General features: G+C 58.6%; 1 protein-coding gene across 1 annotated transcript; it reads right to left on the bottom strand.

Moving 5' to 3' along the window:
* Positions 1-2285: 2285 nt before the first annotated feature.
* NCS1 (neuronal calcium sensor 1) lies at positions 2286-19247 on the bottom strand (the record flags this gene model as incomplete). The annotated part of the gene is made up of 8 exons (XM_084219651.1): positions 2286-2308; positions 2983-3099; positions 3425-3502; positions 3788-3876; positions 3983-4061; positions 4546-4684; positions 6148-6172; positions 19184-19247. The coding sequence occupies 7 exons, from the start codon at positions 19245-19247 to the stop codon at positions 3001-3003; spliced, it is 573 nt and encodes a 190-aa protein (XP_084075777.1). The 3' UTR covers positions 2286-2308; positions 2983-3000.
* Positions 19248-21178: the final 1931 nt, after the last annotated feature.

Below are 21178 nucleotides of genomic sequence, written 5' to 3'. Positions count from 1 at the left end.
TAACCCATGACAGGTGCTCCAAAAATTATAAACGCTTTCCAGGGGAACGGTGTCAGAGTAAATGAGGTTTGCCTTTGCCTGGGAACTATGTCAAACGTGGCAGGGGCCATCATTCATCAGCAGGGGTGATTACAGCAGTGTCACATTCATTGGGAACATTGATTGGCACCAGGAGGGGACCAGTCTGGCAGACGAGCATTCAACAAGTTGCAGGCACTGCAAAAACCTACCCCAGAGAGTTGCATTTTGGCCACAGAGCAACAAGGAAAAGGAGATTTCCGTGGGAGTGAGTGAGGGACACCCTCCAGAAGCACCCCCAGGGACAGGAACTGCAGAAGAGGCAGAAATATTGCACGTGGACGTGAGGTCAGTCTCCTTGGGGATGGGCAAAGGTGGTTTTTTATGGGCATCAAGAAGTACCACAAGCACAAAATCCCAAACCTGGGGAGTGGGGCTGCACGGTGAAGAACCAGCAGCCCTTGGCTGGGGCATCAGGGCACACTGAGGTACCACCTTGTCTCCTGCAGGGTGACACACCTGTCACACTGTCCTCCACAGGCAGGTGTCACCTCCCACTGCCACGGGGACACTCCTCTGTCCAGGCTTAGCCACAGGAGCTGGGAGACAGCTGGGTGGGAAGATGCTGCTGCCATCAGCTGGACCAGAGATGGAAGGGTGAGGCGCCAGGGAGGCTTTAGGGGTCCCAAAGGCTTCTTGCACTCTGCTCCTGAGGGAATGCACATCTCTCCTTTCCCTGAGCAGCATCCCCCATGCAATGCTCATTCTCCAGCAGAGATGCCAACTCTGCCCCACGGTGGGGGTGCTGGTGGGGCTGAGCTGGGGGCACATCCCAGAGGGGTGCTGGGTGCTGATGGAGTTTGGGGGGACCCTGCAGGCCTGAGGCTGCAGCTCAGTGTCCCCAGGGTGAATCCCCAGCCCTTTGCCTCCTCCAAGGTGGGTGCAAGCAGCTCTGTTTGGGGTCACAGCAAAACCTCTCATGTCCTGTGGGGGAAGGAGACACCCTGAGCTGTGCTCAGCCCAGCCTGGCACTCCCCTGCCACCTTGGGATGCTGGGAGGGGGGGACAGAGCAGGACAGAGCGAAGCTGCCCCTCTGCCCCTCCAGCACACAGGGTGGTTCACAGCCACCACCAAACACCTTCCCACCCTTTGCAAAGCAGAACACAGCAAAGGAATCTGCCTGAAAGCAAAACCCAACTCTGGGCTCCGTTAATACTTTTTCATGCAGCGAGAAAATGAAGGGAATGAAGGAAATAGGGATGTTCTGGTGCCCAGCAGTTTCCTCACCCTGCCCGACTGAGGGATGGAGCTTGGTCTGCTCGGAGTCTGGGCTGAGTGAGCCCTCACCGAGCCCCCACAGGGAAGAGTGAACAGAAAAATGCAGGGAACACGGGAACAGGGAGAGGAAAAGAAGCTCATCCCCTCCAAACAGCAGCCAGCCCACAGAGCTTGGGATATGAGGGGTGGGAGGAGAGGGGGAAGGCAGATTTTTGGCTTCATTGTTATTGCAGGCTCCCGGGTCCCCGCAATAGTGTACGAGCATGTAAACCTTGCAAATCCTCACCTGGGTGGGTGGACACGCACACGAGAGACAAAACACAGCAGCAACATTTACAACAAATAAATAAGGATATCGATCGTCGAGATAGGCATATAAAAAAAAGCCTCACTTTTTTCCACCGAAGGGGGGGAAAAAAAAATTAAAAAAAACCAACAAAACAAAACCAAACCAAAAAGCACAATACTGTCTCACCAGAAAAAATAAAATAATAATATAATATATAACCCTAGTGAGCCGAGCCGGGCTGCCAGCGGCATCGTGGGTGACGCCAGGACTCTGTTCCCAATCGCCGTCGGTGCCTCGGCTCCCCGGCCGCCCCGCACGGGCAGAGCCCGGGGCTGCAGCCCCCGGTACCTTCGGGCTCCTCCCCGGCCGCTCCCCGAGAGGACCCCGCCGGCGCATCCGCAGTCCCATCCGGAAATGTGGAAAAAGGGAGCAGGGGGGCGAGGAGGCCGGGAGGGGGCTCTGCCTGCGGCGATGCTCCAGCCGCTCCCCGGCCCTGAGCCCTCGGACGCTCGCTGCCGCTCACAGCGGGGTCTGGCGCGGGGACTGTCAGGGAAAAGCGGAATTTGGCGAATGGCAGCGGCTGGTTCAGAGTGCAGAGAGGGGGGTGAGCTCGCGCTTTGAGGGCACTCCTTGCTCGCAGGACAGAAAGGAAGGCCGGGAGGGACAGGCAAGCTTCGCACGGCGGTGGTCGGATGGCACGGAGAGCATCTTCCCCCAGGCATCTGCAGGAGAGGGTGGGAGAAGGAAACGGGGTGAAAAGGGTGGACAGAAATCCCTGTGGCCATCTCAGCACAGCTGCAAGGGCAAAGAATAGATATTGAAATCTCTCAAAACTGGAAACAGAATAGATATTGAAATATCTCAAAACTCCAGCGGGGTTAAAAACATCCCACCCCCAGGACGCTCCTGGACTGTGATGACCAAAAACACCCCAAGGGACTCAGCACAGCTCCACAGGGCACAGCAAGGACCACGGGAAGCTCAGCCCAGCACCTGTGTGATGCTGTGAACCAGTGTCCCTGACAGTGCCGTGCCAAACCAGCTCCAGGGCATAACATAATAAGATATAAGATAAATAAAACATTTAATATAATCTGTCTCTGGAGCATCCCCATGCCCCCAGCACACCAGCTGCCTCCCTGCCTCCTGTGCAGCCACATCTGCTGGTGAGGGCACGAGCAGTGCCACAGGCAAACATTTCCATCTCCATGGGATGAGGTCTGAGGGGGCTCTGTGATCCTGGGAGAAACCCATCAGAATGGGGGCAGCATTCCCCCTGGCTGGATTTGGGGGGGATATCCACGTTTTGGTGCTTCAGCAGAGGAGAATCAGCTGCCTGTGCTGGGGAGGTGGGGATGGCAGGTGGGGGATTTGGGGCCTCTGGTGCTGCACTCACCGCCGCTCGGCCCCGGGACTATACGAGCCCATCGTAGAGGGAGAGCGCCTGCACGATGGAGGGGTCGGCCTTGGAGCCCTCCTGAAACTCCTGCAGCGTCAGCTTCCCATCTGCATTCTGCAAAACACTCCTGTTACTGCACTGCTCCACCCAGCCAGCACCTGGCACCACCACACCAGCCCACACGGCCTCCCCACCCTGCTGCCTCAGCCTCAGTTTCCCCACTGAGCCACCCGTGGAGGGGACAATGCCACCCTGGAGACCCTGAAATGGACATAGGGACCCCAGAGGGATGTGGGTACCCCACAGTGACCTTGACAGCAGCTGGGATCTTGTGTTGGTGGAGCAAGGAGACACCTGCAGGAGCCAAGATGCAGCAAAGGGACCCACAGCACTTCCTAAACCCCTTGGCCACCGGGAAAAATCCCTCAAGCATCCTTACCTTGTCCATCATGGCAAAAATCCGATCCACCCTCTTCTCTGGTGTGTTCTCCTCCTCAGGAAGCTCCACTGTGTTCCCCTGCAGCAGCAGGACAGGACCAGGTCACACACCCACCTGTGCCCTGCCTGGAGGGTGTCCCCAGGTGAGGGTTGTCCCCCCACACACATCAGGACAGGGTGCAAGGGGACAACACTGGCACCAGAACCACCCTCAGCAACCAGATCCAAGCACTGCCCTGGCCATGAGGGCCACCATGGTCCCAAAAAAGGCCAGAGAAGGAATTGGGGGTGTTTCAGCATTCCCACAGAGCTGAGCTCCAGCCCAGCAGGGACTGCTTGCCCCATGCCCCCCTGCCCCTCTTACCACCATCTGGTAAATGGCATCCACAATGTCCAGCATCTCGTTCCTGGTGATGTACCCGTCGTTGTCCAAGTCGTACAGCTTAAACGCCCCTGCAAGGCAGAGCAGCCCGAGGGGCTGGGACTGTGGCCCCACCCTGGACACACACCCAGCACCCCCGTGGGGCTCAGCCCACCAGCATCCCCCGGGAGCACTTACACCTCAGCTTCTCGTCCAGCGTGCCCCGGGAGGTGACCGACAGCGCCTGGATGAACTCTGAGAACTCGATCCTCCCATCCTGGGGGAGGAAAGGAGGAAGGGAGGGGTCAGGCTGCTGCTGCCACTCCTGCCCAGCAAAGTCCTCCCTGCCCACGGATCCCCTCTGGGGGGCACATCCAAAAAGGCAGCAGGGAGGGGGGAGTGATGCACGTTTATCCCCAGCATGGTGATCCAGCTGCCAGTGCCCAGCCCTCCAGTGAACATCCCGGCAGGAGCAGCTCTGGAATGCAGGGGGCACCACAGGAATGGGCTCTTGTCAGGGCACCAGAACACCACTTCTCCTTTCCTGCTTTGCCACTTCACTGCCCTTCCCCACGTGACTCTCCCCAACTAAAATAAGCACAGGGGCTCACTCCAGCTGCGCCACTGCAATTTCACACCCCAGGAAGCGCTGGAATATTTTGCTCCTCCAGTGCCAGGCAGACACATTCCAAACCCATCCCACCATCACCAGGGGCCCAGCCCTGACCACCCTGGACTGAGCCCCTGGATCCCAGACTTACTTTGTTCTCATCGAAGACATTGAAAACAAAGGTGGCAAATTTGGTTGGGTCGCCGAAGGGGAAGAACTGCTTGTAGATCTTCTGGAAGCCGGCGGCATCGAGCTGCCCGCTGGGACAGTCCTTGATAAAGCCCTTGTACCTGTGGATGGAGGGCACAGCATGGCCTCCCCACTGAGATGGGAGGCTCTCCCCAGTGCTGCAGTGGGCTGGAGCTGGGAAGGTCCCCAGGTGCTCCCTGTGTCGCTCCCATCACCCACCCACAGCATCCCAGCTCGGTGGATGAGGTCCCTGCGGGCACCACAGTGAGGGTGGCAGAGGGGACAAGCAGTGAGTGGCACCAGTGACACCAAGTGATGCCCACTGCACTGCTCCAACCTGCTGCCAGCCAACAAGGGCCACAGCCAGGCTTGTGTTGAATATTGCCTGGGACATGGGAGGTGACAGGGACCCACTGCCAGCCAGGACTGGCAGTGATGCTACACTGCAGCCGTGCCCTGGTAAAAAACAATGGCACAGTGACCACTGAGTTCTGTGAGGGTGGTTGGGCACTGGAACAGGCTCCCCAGGGAAGCCTGCCAGAGGTCAAGAAGTGTTTGGACAACAGTTGCAGTCACATGGGATTCTTGGGATGTGCAGGACCAGGAGTTGGATTTATGCTGATGCTTGAGTCCCTTCCAGCTCAGGATATTCTGTGATAATTTTTGCATGACCACAAATGAAAGCTGCTCAGAGGAGCTGGAGCACTCAGCAAGGTTCCTGTGTCCTCAGGTGGCACAGCCCAGGTCACTTCCAAAACCCATCAATGCTTTAACACCCCAGAGAGCCCTCGGTGCCAGCTCCAGGCTGGACCTGGCTGCTGGAAAGTGCAGCTGGACCGGAGGGCGCGGGGAAGGGGCTCAGTGGCTCCGTGGGTGTGGGCACCAGCAGGGAGCACAGAGGGAGCATGTGGGACCACATGGGGACCACGTGGGGTACGTGAATATTATGCAACACATCGCCCAGATCTGTCAGGCGCCCAGTGCAGCGGGACAAGGCTGGAGGAGGAGGGGAAGGGGGTGGCGAGGTGGGAAACCGAAGTGCCGGTGACATCTTCAGCTGCTGCAGCTATGACTCATCGGGTGGGGGGGGAGGATGAGAGAAAGAGATAAAGAAAGCAAACCTTGACTGGTGGGATAGGGAGATGAAAGGGAAGCAGTGGCTTTTCTAGGGCGCTGTGTTCGGTGGGGTGGAGGGGATGGAGTGCTGCTGGTGAGAAACTGTGGCTGCTGGCCCTGACAGGCCCTGCTGCCAAAGGGAACGTGTTGGGACAGCACCAGCCTCTGGCACCAGGTCACCAGCTGGACAGTCCCCATGTCCCCACGCTCTTTGGCGGCTCATATGGGGAGGGAAGAGACACTAGAACCCAGCCTTTGCACAAGGTGTGCAAGGAAAACCCCTCTGTTTTCTGGTCTCCCCTCCCTGTGCCCCAATACAGCTGCACCTGCCCACACCTCCTGCATGTCCCGCTCTGCCCAGCCAGTGGGGTGGCTGAGTGCCACCAGCTCCTGTCCCCTGCCCACAGCCCCACGCCCCAGCCAGCTCACCACCACGGCGGGCACTCACCACTGCTGCACCTCCTTCTCTGTGACTGCAAGAGAAAACAGGAGAAAAGAGAAAAAGAGACAGAGATTTAGTGCTTTTGCAGCGACAGCTGTTCCTCTGCACTGCCCACCAGTGAATTCCCTGGGGAATTCTCTGGGGCTCCCAACAATGAATTCCCTGGGGGATGCCCCAGGGCTCACTCGCTCCATGAGCTGCCAAGTTTTCCCCATGTGGCAGAAACTGCTTTTGTGGCACAGCCTGGGCCAGTCCAGGTGGTCCTGGGGGCCAAAGCTGCAGGTGCTGGGGACCCCCACAACCAGGGAGACTCCCAAGAGGTTTTGTGCTGTGCTCAGGGCATGCAAAACTACGATGGACCATGAAAGGGACAAGCTGATCACGCTTGGGGAGGATCTGGCCCTGCTGCCTCATCTTCCCAGAGCCAAAACATCCCTGAAAACATCTGCCAAAACATCTGCCTGGAGGCGGCTCAGGGAAGGGACTTGGCTGGCCCTGACACGCTGAAGGTGGGCACAGGCACAGCCCCAGGGCTGGCATCCCCCCAGGTACCAGCTGTCTCTAGAGAACATCCTCAAACCCATCCCAGCATGCTGGGCTCTGGAAAAACCCCCAAAATACAACAAACTAGCAAACAGACAGCACTGGCAACCCCAAGTGTCCCCAGCCAAGGGACAGCTGCTGAGATGAAAAATGTCCTCAGCAGAGGGAAGGCTCAGAGGGATGCGGGGCGCTGGGCAGGGGCTGGCACTTGTCACTGCGTGTCCCACTGCAGGAGCTGTGCCTGTGCCTCCCCACAGCGGGGAGCCAGGTGCCAGCAGGTGGGCACAGGGGGGAACGGCCTCTTTTGTCATTTCCTTTACATTCAAATAACGATAAAAGAGCCGCGGGTCTGAAAGGCTCGGGGATAATGAGGCGAGTGGAGATGTCAATGTGCAAACGGCTGATAAAAATAGAGACCGAAGACACACCAACAGATGCCAATTACCTTGGATGGCAAGAAAAATCAAGCAAGCAATTTTCCATCAGGAAGATTTGTAACGTGCCTGGCAGAAGGCGCAGAGCTCAGAGGTGAGGGCTGGGGCGGCAGCACTGGGGTGCCTGGGAGGGCACACAGCGGCCCCCACCTCACCCCCAGCTGGATTCTGGCTCCAGCATCCCTGTCAGCAGGAATTTCTGTGCCCAAGGCTGTCCCCATGCATTGGAGGGTCCCTCCATCCCAGCACTGGGGTCACTGGAGGGACAGAGCCTTCAATTCCCCATTTCCCCCAGGGTTCAGCAAAAGCAGCAGCCGCTGTAGCACCACGGGGTGTCAGAGAGCAGCTCCCCAGAAGGGGGGACACAGGCACAGGGATGCTCCTCAGCATCTGGGATGAAGGACATGGAGGGCCTTGGCAGTGTCACAGGAGGGATTTGGAGGGCTGTTTGTTTTGGGCATGCAGCGGTCTCTTGGCAGGAGGGAGGCAGGAAGGACACGCTGCATCCAGCAGCTGAGCTGGGGTGGGATAAAACAGCAATCACAGCAGTTCCAAGGGATTTTCCCATCCCCAAAAAATAAAAAGGGTTGCACAGAAGCATCCTTCCAAAAGAGAGATGCTGAGTGACATCTCCAGCAGGAACAGACCTCCCTGCACACACCTGCACGGAGACACCAGCGGTGACCTCCACCCTGAGGATGCCCAGGGGATGCCCAGGCACCAGCTCTGCAGGCCCAAGTACCCACGAGCACCAAGGAGGGTAGGGGGAAGGAGGAGGATGAGGGTGAGCCCTCGGGGCAGGCAAAACGAACCGCAGCAGCAGCCAGGGCTGCAGTCAGAGCTCGGCTCAGCCCTTCCAGGCAAATCGCCTTCTGCTCTCTCTTGTTCGACTGCTTTCCCCCCACCGTGCTATTTTGGGCCCGGGAGCTGCCTTTCAACTCCAGCAGGAAACAATTAAGAAATTTGTGCTTTTTTTAGTTCGGGAGAAATGCTGGTAATGACAGCTCGGGCTGAGGCGGGAGGGAGGGAGGGACGGAGCCAGCTCCCCTCGTGCCGCAGGAGATGTGTGATGCTCCCAGGAGAGGCTTTTCCGACGGGGGGAACCGTTCAGTGCCAGGCTGGAAATCAGCACAGGGTTCCCGAGGAGGGATTTGTTAATGTGCATCCTGGCATGGAGCCACACGGAACCCCATCCCTCCTCCAGCACACCGGCACCGGTGCCTCTCCTCCAGCCTTGGGTGCTGGGGAATCCGTGGGGTTTGTCCTGAGCACGGCCTCATCTCCCAGGCCTTGGAAAACCACCCACCTCTGGGTTTGCCCCTCCACTGCCACCAAACCTCCCCTGTGTTCCCAGGGCAGGGAACAGCCCAGCCCTCACCCAGTGTGGGGACTGAGCAGCACCTGCCCCTCCCCTCACCTGCTGTTACAGCCGGGACAGGTGAAGATTTCCCGGCTGCCACTCCCCAAACACTCCGACCCTGCTGGGGTCACACTCCGAGTGACACCAATTAGGAATGCTAATGCCCGACTTGCAGCCACAGAAGCTTCGGGGACACGCTACTGAGTGCGTGGCTGTCCCGAGGCTGGGGACAGAGGACACAGGGCTGTCCCTCTGCCCTGCATTGCCCGGCTGGGCTCACAGGCAGTCCCGGTGCTGCATTTCCCCCTGCCCTGCATTTCCCCCTGCCCTGCATTGCCCGGCAGGGCTCACAGGCAGTCCCGGTGCTGCATTTCCCTCCCGCGGCATCGATCACGGTGCGGTGCTGAGCCCACACACATCAATTCGCAGCGATATAAACCTCGGCCAGGCGCGGCCCCGACGCCCCAGAGCAAGGGGATGCTGTGGGTCATCCCACAGCAGCCCCCCAGAGCCCCCCATCCGAGCAGGACCGGGTCCCACCGGGCAGGACCGGGCTCAGCCGCCGTGCCGCGCTCCGGGGACCGCCGGGTCGGGCTATAAATAGTGCACGTAGCAGCTTGTTAGCAGCAGCGTGCCCCGGGCTCCTCGGGGATGAAAGGCGCTAAATAAAGGCAGAGTATTATCGTTTGTTATGAACCGCAGCGCTGGAAGAGGCATCGCCGAGCAGGGAGCCCCGCGCCGCCCCGCAGGCGCCGGCCCGGCCGCTCAGGCCGTGCAAAGAACGGGAGAGCGCGGGGCAGGAGCAGGGACAGGGACAGGGACAGGCAGCCAGAGCAGCTCAGGAGCTGCCCCAGACGGCCAAACCCGGTCCAAGAGCCCTCGCTCTTCGCTGGTCTGTTCCTTCCCGCTCCCAGCTCAGGGAGGGAGGTTTCGGCGTCTCCTCTCGCAGAGCGCAGAGGGGCAGAGCCTCGGGGCAGCCCCCAGCCCCCTCCTCGCAGCTGCCGGTACCTGCCTCTCCCCCCAGGCCTCTCCCCACACCTCTCCATCAATCCCAGCGGCACAGGCGGGACTGACAGCTCCGTCACCACCCGCCCTTCGCGTGCCCCCTCTCCTCCCACCACCCAGCTGCCACTGCAGCAAGAATCAGCTCTGGTTAATCAGTGCTCAAGCCTGTTAATTTGTGTGTTCCAGGCAGAGAGGAGAGGAGGGACCCGGGGCTGCAAATCCCCGTCCGTCGCCCTGCCGCAGGGAGCTCGCTGGACCGCGGCGGCAGGAAGGAGGGTGGGAGGAACCTGGATTCAAATGGTCCAGGGGCCCCTGGTCACGGTGGGATGCAGGAGGTGACGGGATGCTACAGCACCCCAGGGGCTTGTTTTGTGCTGACATCCCTTCCCCTTCTGTCCTGGGGCAGGTTTGGGTTCCTGAAGGCTCGGCAAGCACCGTCCCCACGCAGCAGCAGTGAGGAGTCCCCCCTTGCCCCAGCTGCTCGGACAGCGCCTTGATCCCCCGGGGCCATGGGCACCGCAGCCTTATCAGGAAAACCAGTTAATTATTTCCAGGCACAAAGTGGCTTCCCTCACCGCCACAGGGCACTGCAACTACGCCAGCTCAGGGGCTGTGCCAACCCACGGGCACAGCACCACACACTGGGTCATGGCAGGGGCAGTCCCGTGGTATTTATTTCCCCCAGGGGCCTGCTGTGGCTCTTTCACAGGGTCGCCAGGCATCCCAGTCTGGGGGAGCCGGCACACCACCCCAGGATGGGGCTCCCATCGGGTTTGGGGCTGCCTAAACCGGCTCTGGGTGCTCAGAGCAGTGCCCAGGCCGGGGGAAATTCGACACCCACAATGGGTGCTGAGGCGTGAGGGAATGGGGCATTTATGCACGAACTAAGTGGGCACCCATGCCTGAGCCAGAGGGGCGCTCATGCAAAAACACAGCGGGAGATCATGCGCGGACTAATTGGGCACTCGTGCATAAATTATGTGGGTGCTTCTAGGTGAACTAATTGGGTGCTCATGCATGAGCTGCCCGGGTGCTGCGGAGAGAGTGCAAGGGCCGCTCATGCACGAACAGCTGGGGGCTCATGCATCCATTTTTTTGGGCATTCATGAATTCACGGCGCGCTCATGCACGGATTAATTTAGCAGTCACACGTCCATTCGCTGGGCACTCCCGCGTGAGCTAATTGGGCACTCACGTGTAAATTAGTGTAATTAGGAGATAACACACTTGTGCACGTACTAATTGGGCACTCAGGTGTGAATGCATCAGGTGCTCATGCATGAATTAATTGGACACTCAGGCATGAGTTAATTGCAGCCACGTGCGCCAATTAATTGGGCACTCATGCATCAACAACCGGGGCGCTCATGCACGGAGCAGAGGCGTGCAATCCAGCGGGAATTCGCTGGGCAGCCATGCATAAATCCAGCTGGGTGCTCATATGCAAATTAATTGTGCGCTCATGTGTGTGTTAATTGGGTGCTCATGCGTGAGCTAATCGGGCCGATGCGGACGAGCCCGGGGTGCTCATGCGGCTCCTCACGGGTAAAACCCCCGGGAGCTGCGGGGTGAGCCCGCACACCCTGCAATTCATGCCAAACACACTCCGCCCCTCGTCCCGTCGAAACACGTATTTAAGAATTTTCTGAACGTAAATGTGATACGAACTGCACTCTCAGCATCACCGCAATGTTAATATTGACCAGTTAGGAGCGCCCGCTCCCTCCCGCCCGGCTCGGCAGCGTGTGCGAGCGCTCGCCCCGGCTGCACTCCAGCCCCTGGACCACAGAGTCAGCATCTCGGTGCGAACAGCCCCTGCAGAATTCGCCTCAGGTCCCTCAGAGTGACCAGAGCTCGGTACTGCAGGCACTCGGTGCAGGCTTCACGCCTGCAAACACGGACACAGCGAGGTCCCGTCGGTTTGCGCAGGGGGACCCAGTGCCAGCCCCTGGCTCTGCAGAGTGAATTACCTGGGCTAAACACACCCCAGCCTCGGGGTCATTCCCAACTCCAGGCCTTGTCCCTACAAAGCACTTGGCCAAGAGCACGCAGCAGCTGTTGCAGGTGAGTGCAGCACTGGGGACTTCCTCCAGCCCCCAGAATTGTCTGGTGCAGAGCGGGCACCTCCCTGCAGAGACAGCAAGATGCCCTGCATGCCAGGGGTCACCTCTGGCAGCCCGGGCTGTCAGGTGGCTTTGTGCAGTTTGGGGGAGTCAGGGGGAAGCACTCAGGGACAGGTGGAGCATTTATGAGCACGAGGTTCTTCCCAGAGCACTGCCCAGCTCCAGCACCCACCCCCAGCACAGAGCCCAGTGCCCACGGGAGCTGCACTCAGTGGTGGTGGAGGGAAGGGGTGAGCTCTTGCAGGCTGCCATGGGCTCAGTCCTCCCCTGGGACTGTCCATCAGCCCATCCTGGGGCACTCAGAGCTCACTCAGGTCCCTGTTTGATGACAGTAAATTTTAGGATACACCACACATCAGCACTTCAGGAATTTGGGGAGTTTGGTCCTGATGATGTGGTGTCATTAAAATTCAGGTTGAACTCCTTAATTATGTCCTAGTCTCATGATCTCTGCCAGCTCTGGGGCCACCACACCACCCCTGGTTGGGCTTTGCTCCTGTTCCAGGGACAGCTCTGGGGCAGAGGCAGTAAAACACATCTGTGGCACCAGGGTCACCCCCATGCAAACAGCTGTGGCTGGAATGTGACTGATGTCATTTTCTTCTGCTCCCAGCTTAGCCCAACCACTGTTCCACCAGCTCATCCCCGTGCCCATCCCTGCTCCTGGCCACATCACCCACACACTGAGGTCTCCCTGGGTGGGAGCCCATCCCTGCAACATCCCCAAGGGATTTGGGAGCAGCCCCCAACACAGCCAGGGCTGCCTGCCTGCCACAGTGGGACATCCCCATCCCAGCTTTCCCAGTCTTCTCTCCCCATCAGACACAGACATCACCATCAGCCCAGCAGGTCTGGGAGCCTCTGAGATGTTTGAGTTTGAGCCCCACAGAGTTATTGGTGTCATTTGTGACTGCGGGACACGGAGCAATGCTCACAGCACTGCCAGGGTGTGTGGCACCCTCCTCACCAGCAGCTGCCATTAGTGGTCTGCCTTGCTCCCAGACTGGATAAACAGGTCCATGAGCAGCTCTCATCTCCCCTGGGGCTGGTACCAACAGGAAAGCCAATATGCAGCTGAAATCCTTTTTAGACTTTATTAAATATTTAAGGGCCCGACATTAGGCTTTGGAAATTGGGTTTAGGGAAAAAGCAGAAGTTGTTCTTTGAAGCAAAGGCAGGAGAGGAAGGGCAAAGACAGTGCCTTCATTTGGAGATTAATGAACCAGGCTGAGGCACCCCCACAGCAGGAGCTGGTGGCTGGGGCAGGTCTATCCCAGGACTGAATCCCAGCTTCCCCATGAGCCAATGCAGCAATGCCTGGAGGGGCAGAGGGTTCCCAGTGCTGCTGGGAGCAGGAATGGAACAGCCCCCCTGCCCAGCCATCCAGGGGCAGCTGTGTCCTGCCACCTGCTTAAATCCATCCCTTGGCCACAGGGATCTCAGTGTGCTCTGGCACTCCAAGGCGCCATCTCCAACCCAAGGGACAATTCCTGCCCTGGGCAGAGGAGAAAACTCCCCTCTAGACCAGTGTGGGCAGCAGGAAGGAAGTGCCTCTGGCTCAGCCATCACTCCCTGGAGCCATGGGAAGGTCAGGGGGATGCTCAAGGCAAAGACTTGCTGGCAGCAGGGCCACCTCTGCTGCTCTCCTGGTGTCTCTTGCAGGGATCACTGTGCACTGAGGAGTGACACAGAGACCCAGAGCAGCTCCACCAGGTCCAGCCATCAAGAAGATGCTGCAGAAACAGGTGGATGAAGCACAGGCAGCCCTCCTTCCAGCAGGAGCTGTGGGGAGGGAGCCCTGTGCTGGCAGCACCGGGCTGGGGAGCCCATGGCAGCGAGCGATGGTGATGGAAGTGACACAGACCATGCCCTGAGGCTGAGCCACGCCTGAGCCACCTCTGCCCAGGGCATGAACCCTGGCTTCCCTTGACATCCAGCTCCCTGGAAGATCCAGGAGAACAAGGAGGGGAAGGAGGAACAAAGTGACCCCACAAATGTCACCCCGATAACAGAGTGAGCGTGCCCACAGGCTCCTCCCTGAAGCAGCCGCTTCCTTTGATGCCTTCAGAGCTTCTTGTTTCACAACCTTAATTATAGCGGCAGCAGCAAAGGTCAGGAGAGTGGTTAAGCAGATCCATTAACATGTCAGGGGATAAATGAAATGTGATTCTTGTGATGCTGGAGCAGCAGCAGCGAGCGTGGCCGGCGGGGACGGCTGCTCCACTCTGCTGCAGAGGAAACCCTCAGGGTGTTGGTCACGTCTCCCCCTTCCCCTCCTGGCACTGCAAGAACCCCCAGAGACTGCAGGGACTCCTCAAAACTTGCTTGTGAAACCCCAAAACTTGTTGTGCTTGCATCTACCTATGGAGCCCCAGGTCCATGTGTGTGTGGGATGCTCCGGGTTGGATTCACTGGGAGCAGGTTGGGGTCGCCTTGGAGAAGGAGCTGGAGATGCTTCCAGAGCACCAGAGTCCTCCAGAGGCAGCACAGCAGGTCCACATCGACCTTGCAGTGAACCTGCACCACAGCAATCCCCTTCACAGCTCTGGCTTACACGTGGCTGCAGCAAAACCAGGCCCCAAACAAACTCCAGCCCCTGAGCATCCCTCTGGCACCTCCTGCCCATCCCCAGTGCCCCAAACCAACCCAGCCTTGAACACTTCCAGGGATGGGGCTGCCACAGCCTCTCTGGGCAACCTGTGCCAGGGCCTCACCACCCTCACAATTTCTTTTTGATATCCCATCTAACCCTGCTCCCTGTCAGTCTGAAGCCATTCCTGCCTGTCCTGTCACTCCAAGCCCTGTTAAAAGTCACCCACAGGGACAATTTCCCCCAGCCTTTGCCACTGAGGGATAACGGGTCCGTAGCCACCCGGGCAGCTCACCCTGCTTTCTGCTGGATGAGCAACAGGAGGGATTTCAACACAAACCAACCTGGCAGAGATACCCAGTGCCTGGGGCCAAACACTTCAGAGGCTAAAAATAAACCAACAGCAGTGGGGGGAGCTACCAAGGTCCCTCCTCTGCTCCTGCCCACTGCCCCAGCCAGCACATTTCCTCAGCACTGTGGTGGCATGATGGAGAAAAGCCCCAGCCTGGCTCAGCCAGCAAGGAACCAATCCATTTTCCTGGCTCAAAACTGCTGCAATCGTAGAATTTCCTTTCCCTTCCCAGAGAATTCCACCCGCCACCACATTCTCCTGTAACTACAAATCAATATGTTTATAGTTTGCTCTTAAACTAATGCCCTTTAATTCCCTGCATTACTGTCGAGCAATGGAGCCAATTTTGTGGCTTATTGTGAAAGAGCAGAAAATGATGATGCTGGAGTGAGTTTAAAATCCACAAAATAGATCACAGTGGGTGGGATGCGGTTCTTGGGAAAAGAGCATCTTCCTCGCACCCACTCTGCAGCCTGGCTGTCGTTTTGGCACCCTCACCGTGGCACCCACACCTTCACCTGAGCCCCACGGTGGCCTCAGGGGCACCAGGACCACCATCCCCAACCATCCTGACCCCAGCCTGGCCCCAGAGCCACGCTGCTGCACCAGCAGAGCTCTGAGCATGCCTGATTGCTCAGCTATTGCAGCCTCAAAAATAACACTGAGCTAGCTCTGGACACGGGCAACAGCTGTGCAAAGGGAACCCTGAAAGCCAATCCTCCCCAAAATGACTGGGAAAAAAGAGCTAAAAGGTGCTCTACTGAAACAAGTGCACATTTTTAAAACTGCTTCATGATTTTAAGGGTTCCTGGCCTGGGAGTGCTGCTGTGATATTCAGAACTGTATTTCTCCCCCAGTTTCTCTCTCCACACCAAGTCCTTTCCACCCAGGACAAGATTTGTGCACCCACAACTGCACTCGTGCACGTCACACACTCCATTCAGGCTGCAGCCACACCTCAGGACCTTCACAAATCTCCAGCTGAGCAGAACCCCTGACTGTGGCCCCACAAGGTTCTTAAACACAATCCCAAATCCCATCGTGGCCTTAAGCTGTGAGCACCTGGCCCAAGTTAAGCTCAGGTTTAAATCCCCTTGGAAGAGGACGTGATCCAGGGAGGATGGTGGTTCCTCCAAGCCTCAGGAGTTACCACCTCCTGGGACACATCACCAAACTGCATCTCTGAGCTATCCCAACAAGGCAACAGAAGGATTAACAAATTATTATCATTAGGCACTTTTCAATGAAAGGATCTATGAAAGCACAAAGAATCACAGAATTTATTATTCAGTATTATTATCACTCCACATTGACTTCTCGTGCATGCTCCTGTGTGGCACCAGCCTGGTGTCCAAGGAGGGTTAAACAGCCCTGCAGCCTGGCTGTGCCCACCAGCACTATTCCAGCACCTGGCAGACGGGGGAGCTTGGCATTGCCAGGTATTCCTGGGCACTCAGGTGCCCAGAGACACAGAAAGGCACATGGAGATGGGTCCAACCCAACAGGACTTGGGCAGCCAGCCCTTCAAAGAAGCCCTTCTGCGCCTTCAGGTGTCCAAGTGCCATTAAAATCTGGCCCCCAGCACTGGAAGTCAGGAGCAGAGTGGGGAGGGAAGCCAAGGGATGAGGTTTCCAGGCTCCTGCCTTTCCATGTCCAGTTTCCAGCAGGGCCTGGGACAACCTGCTCTGAATGCACACAGGAAAACATTTCTCACAGCTCACGGAGGCCACTGACGGCTGCCCTGCAGCATCCCCAGTTCAACCTCCCTGTCCACAGCTGCCCTGCACCTGAGCCTTCCCATGCCCCTCTCCTGGCTGCTCCCATCTCCTGCTTTTCCCAGGATTGCTGCAGCTGAGGCAAGGCCAGAGAAACACCACAAATAGGAGATGGAGAGCTCAGGGAGGACAAGGGACACAAGAAACCACCAGGCACTGAAGAGGACTGAGGAGAAGCAGATGTCCTCTGTGTCCCATGGATGAGATAAATTAGCAGAAAAGCCATGTGGGGCAGGGAGAGGGGGTGACATTTCCCTCTGACCCTGCAGAACTGAGAGGGGCCTTTTTGGTATTTGCTTTGTTTTGTGTGGAAATCCATACAAGCAGAAAATGATGCAATGGAAGGAAATCCCAGTGTAGGAGAAGCCCTCACGTAGCACAGCCACGGCTCACGCTGCCACAGGAACCTCCCTGGGACAAATGCAGGCTCCCATCAGTTTGGGCTGCTAGAGACATCTGCCCAGATGTGCTGCAGCAACAGCAGGAACAGTGCCACACACAAGGCAGGGACAGCACTCGCTCAGCAATGTGGCAGGACATGGGACAGGCAGCACAGGCCAGGGATGCTCTCGTGTCTGCCAGAAAGTGCCTAAATATCAACATGCTGTGGGAAAAAACCCTTTTCCAAGCAGGCCCCCAGAAATTCTTGAGCAGGCCATGGATTTGTGTGCATGACTGTCCCCTGCTCCAGCTGTTCCACCAGCCAGAGCACAGGGGCCTGGATCAGTTGCTCCCACTGTACTCAGCACAGCTCTGCCCTCCTACCTGCATCTCCTCTGCCTGGCTTCCCCAAAACACAGAAGGAAATTGGTATCTTTCCAATCTCCCATGGTCTGAAGATAAACCAGAGGCTCTCAGCCGTGCCTGGGAGGGCCCTGTGAAGTCTTCACCAGACAAGGGAATGCACGCTCGCCTTGACAGCTGCAGAAAAGGGGCAGAGGCGCCCAGCAAAAGTAATTAATCCCAGAGACAAGAGGTGGAATGAGCAGAGCTCAACAAACAGGCCCTGGAATTAGTGACAGCTCTCCCTGACAGGCACCACACACCAGCCACATGCTGCTGGGGCACGTTGGGATGCTGCACCAGACTCCAGCCACGCAAAGGGCCACGTGCTGCTGGGTGCTGCTGCCTCACCTGCACAGGTACAGCTGTCTTTAAAAAGAGGCAGTGAGAGGTCCAGAGCAGGCAGGCAAAGCTCCAGACAGACTGGAAACTCATTGAGGGAGGGATCAGAGGACCACAGTCTTTCTTGGAAAGGGTGCAGTGGAAAGGGGAGGGCACCCAAAAGAGAGGAGCAGAAAGTTGGGAATAAAGTGATTCAAAAAAGCAATGACCTGCTGGCCTTATCCAGCTAAGAGACATCCCTGAGCCCAAAGATGTGGGTTTCACCAGGCTGTGTTTGGCTGGCTTTGGCTGCAAGTGAGACATGCAGCACCACTGCCTGTGTGCCCCATCTCAGCCCCACTGGTGTTGGCACCTTCCAGGGCAGAGGAGCCACCCCAGGTGTGCAGAAAGGCCAGCACACAGGAGATCACCAGCAGACAGGGCTGTGCTGGGGCTGGCAGCTCCCAGATTCCTCTCCATCGGAGATCAGGTCGGCACAGCGGCTGCAAACCGAGCGGGCGATTGCAGCACAGCGCTGCCGGCACCTGGCCCGGCGCGGCTGCACTTGCCGTGGGCGACAGCTGCAGTGAGGACACCAAAACCCGGCTCAGCTCCAGCGGGGGCTGTGCCCACCTGGCACTGCCACCTTCTCACGGCTTCCCTCCCCCCGAGCACTTTGAGGAAGCCCAGCTGGGATACCCCAACCTCTCCTCCCATCACACCCGGCTCGGCACTGCGGGCATGCCCCCCAGCACCTGCCCTCCTGCTGCCGGCTGTGCCAGGCAGAGAGCAACCCCGCGTGTAGGGTTGTGCAATGCACCAGTATTGCCTCTTCTCCATATGGGAGAACTTGCTGCATCCTAATCTATTGCCTTTTTGGGTAAGCGCTGCCGTGGGACTGCAGCAATGACAGAGGGGAGAGAGAGCTCGCAGGTCTGCTGCACGTTCGGGGAATATCTGCGACCTGCAAGCGGGGAGGCAAACTTGAGCCACCAAAGCCTTTGTTTCCTTTGTGCATCCTTCAGGGAAAAAAATGATTTTTCTAAAACTGGATGGCTGAGGCACCAGCCACGTTAATTAGATTACGGTGGAGGTCCAGACGGGAAAGCCACTCGTTCAGAAAATCAGGTTATTAAACCGATACTGAGATACTCAGATAAATATCGAACTCGCCGGTGTCGGGCTCTTCTCTCCACTTCAGAGCGCAATAACAAAGGGAACCCCTCCAAGTAACGCACCCAAACTTTGGAAGCCACCCAGAGGCTCGGCACCCTGCTCCGGGAGCTGCTGCCAGGCTCCGGGGAGGCAGCGCGGGGACCACAACCCCGGCGGCGGGCCCTGGGTACCGGGGGCCGGGCAGCCCGGGGGAAGGATGCTCGGGGCAGGGGCGGGGGGCCGGCGAGGGAGGGCGCGATGCTCCGCTGGGCGCCGCGGGCGGGCAGGATGCGGCCCTGGCCCCGCCGTTCCCGGAGGCTCAGAAATAGGCCACGGAGGATGGTTTTGGTAAAAAACCAGCGCGTTCCCCTGGCTCGCTGCCTCTCTCCGTGTCTCTGCTGCCTTATGGGTTTTTTCCTCCTCCCAGGCCAATCCCTGAATTCTTCCAACAAAGCCCGGCCGAGCCTGCGCCCTCCCCGGGAGCGGCCCCGCAGGAGCCGCCGCTCGCCGCGGCACCGACCCGGGGGAGCGGCGGGGCCGGGCGGCAGCGCGGATCCCATCGCACCCCCGGCATCCCCCCGGCAGCCCCCCGGGCACTCACAGTACGTTTTCCTGGTCAGCTCTTCCACAACTTCAGGCTTCAACTTGCTGTTGGATTTGCCCATGGTGGCGGCAGCGCCTCTGAGCCCGCCGCCTCCCGGCCTCGCTGCGGGGCACGGAGCGGCGGGGCCGCTGCCTCGCTGGGGCTCCCGGCCCGGCTACATCCCGCGGGGGGCGGCGGCGAGGGGGGCGGAGGGGTCTTTGTTGGCGGGGTTTGGCCGCAGAGCCGCGCTGCGGGGCCGCGCTGCGTGTGCGTGTCCGTGTGCGTGTCCGTGTGCGTGTCCGTGTGCGTGTCCCCGGCTCCACGCGCCCTCCCCGCCCTCCGCCGCCGGGCGCGGAGCGGCCGCGGGGGCGCGGAGGGGCGGGGGGGCGGCGCGCCCCGCCCCGCGCTGCGGGAGCGCGATGGGGATGGCGGTGGGGAGGGGGCTCCGGCACGGCCCCGCCGCGCCCAATGGCGGGAGAACCCCGGAGGGAGGGGGATTCCAGAGCGGCCCCGCCGCCCCGACCCCCCCGAGCCGCCTCGCAGGGATCGGCGAGAACACTCGGAGGGAAATGTCGGGAATCGGGTCCCGCTTGCGGGGGTGATGGGCTGCGGGGGGATGAAGAGAAGAGGAGCTGGCGGTGGGAACACAGAGCCTGGAGCGAGGCTGAGCTCAGCGTCTGGGGGTGACCTTGGTGGGACATCAACACCTCCCGTTGTAGAAGCATTTTCCAAGCCCTGGGCTCCCCAGATGAAGAGGGGTTTGTTCCCCACGGGGAGGAGTCGGATCCATGTGGGTCCCTTTCAGCTCAGGGTGTTCAGGTGGAGAGCTGGGTTTGTTCAGCCCGGGGAAGAGAAGGCTCTGTGAATACCTTAGAGCCCCTTCCAGTGCCTTAAGGGGCTCCAGGCGAGCTGGAGAGGGACTTTGGACAAGGTCATGAAGGGACAGGAAGGAATGCCCTCACACTGACAGGGGGCAGGGTTTAGATTAGGTATCAGGAAGAAATTCTTCGCTCTGAGGGTGGTGGGGCCCTCGCACAGGTTTCCCAAAGAAGCTGTGGCTGTCCCATCTCTGGAAGTGTTCAAGGCCAGGATGGATGGGGCTCTGAGCAATCTGGTGTAGTGGAAAGTCTCCCTGCCTGGAAAGAGGGTTGGACAAAATGATCTTTTAGGCCCCTTCCAACCCAAACCTTCTGTGATTCTACCATTCTCTCACACCTGGACTCCACTGAGCCTTCAATCACTCTCTGCAATGTGTACATAGGGAGATGAAGTTCAATCACTTCAAAAGCCCCACAGATTCAACCTACAGCAGGTTTGTGGTGCAGCCAGGAAACCATACAAGTGTTAAAAGCAGCAGCACTTGGCTTTTCCCCACCTCAAACCCATGCAGGGCTTTGTGCCTCCACAACAGCTCAGTGTCTGTGTGCAGTCATTAGCTGTACTGATGCACACGATAAATACACTTTTCTTCCTGCCTGTGTTGCAATGAGGGCCTTGCTGGAGCTGCCTGGGCATGCCTGGACTCCCGTGGTAGCAGCCAAAGAGGGGAAAAATCTGTGCCTGGATACAGCCAAACCTGTCTGTGGAGCTGTGGAGAGCCCAACACAACACACACGGGGTGTTTGCAGAGGACACAGAGGAGCACAGCTGACACAGCACTGCTCTTTGCACCTTTATTGTTTTTAACCAGCCAAACGTGTCCTGACACTCACTTCTCCAGGGATACATTCCCCAAGTGGATGTTTCTGAAATGCCTTGTCCTCCATTACCCAGCCTCACACAAACGAGCTCATTAAGGCAGAAGAGGATAAAAACACCATCACCATGTCCCAGCAGCAGCACAGCCTGGGGGATGAGCTGGAGGGATGGCCCTGAGCACAGGGGACTGGCAGCACGTGGCAGCCAGAGCTCTGTGAGGCTGTGTCTCCCCTCCAGCATCCCTCCCAGTTGCTTCCAGCATTTGCGTGGCTTTTAGGGACAAAGGCCTGCCTGCGACTCCAACAGGCCTCAGCA

This window comes from Fringilla coelebs (genome assembly GCF_963513975.1).
Source record: "Fringilla coelebs genome assembly, chromosome: 21".
NCBI classification, from domain to species: domain Eukaryota; kingdom Metazoa; phylum Chordata; class Aves; order Passeriformes; family Fringillidae; genus Fringilla; species Fringilla coelebs.
Note: the sequence above shows the minus strand (reverse complement) of the source record. Positions and strands in the feature narration are given on the sequence as shown.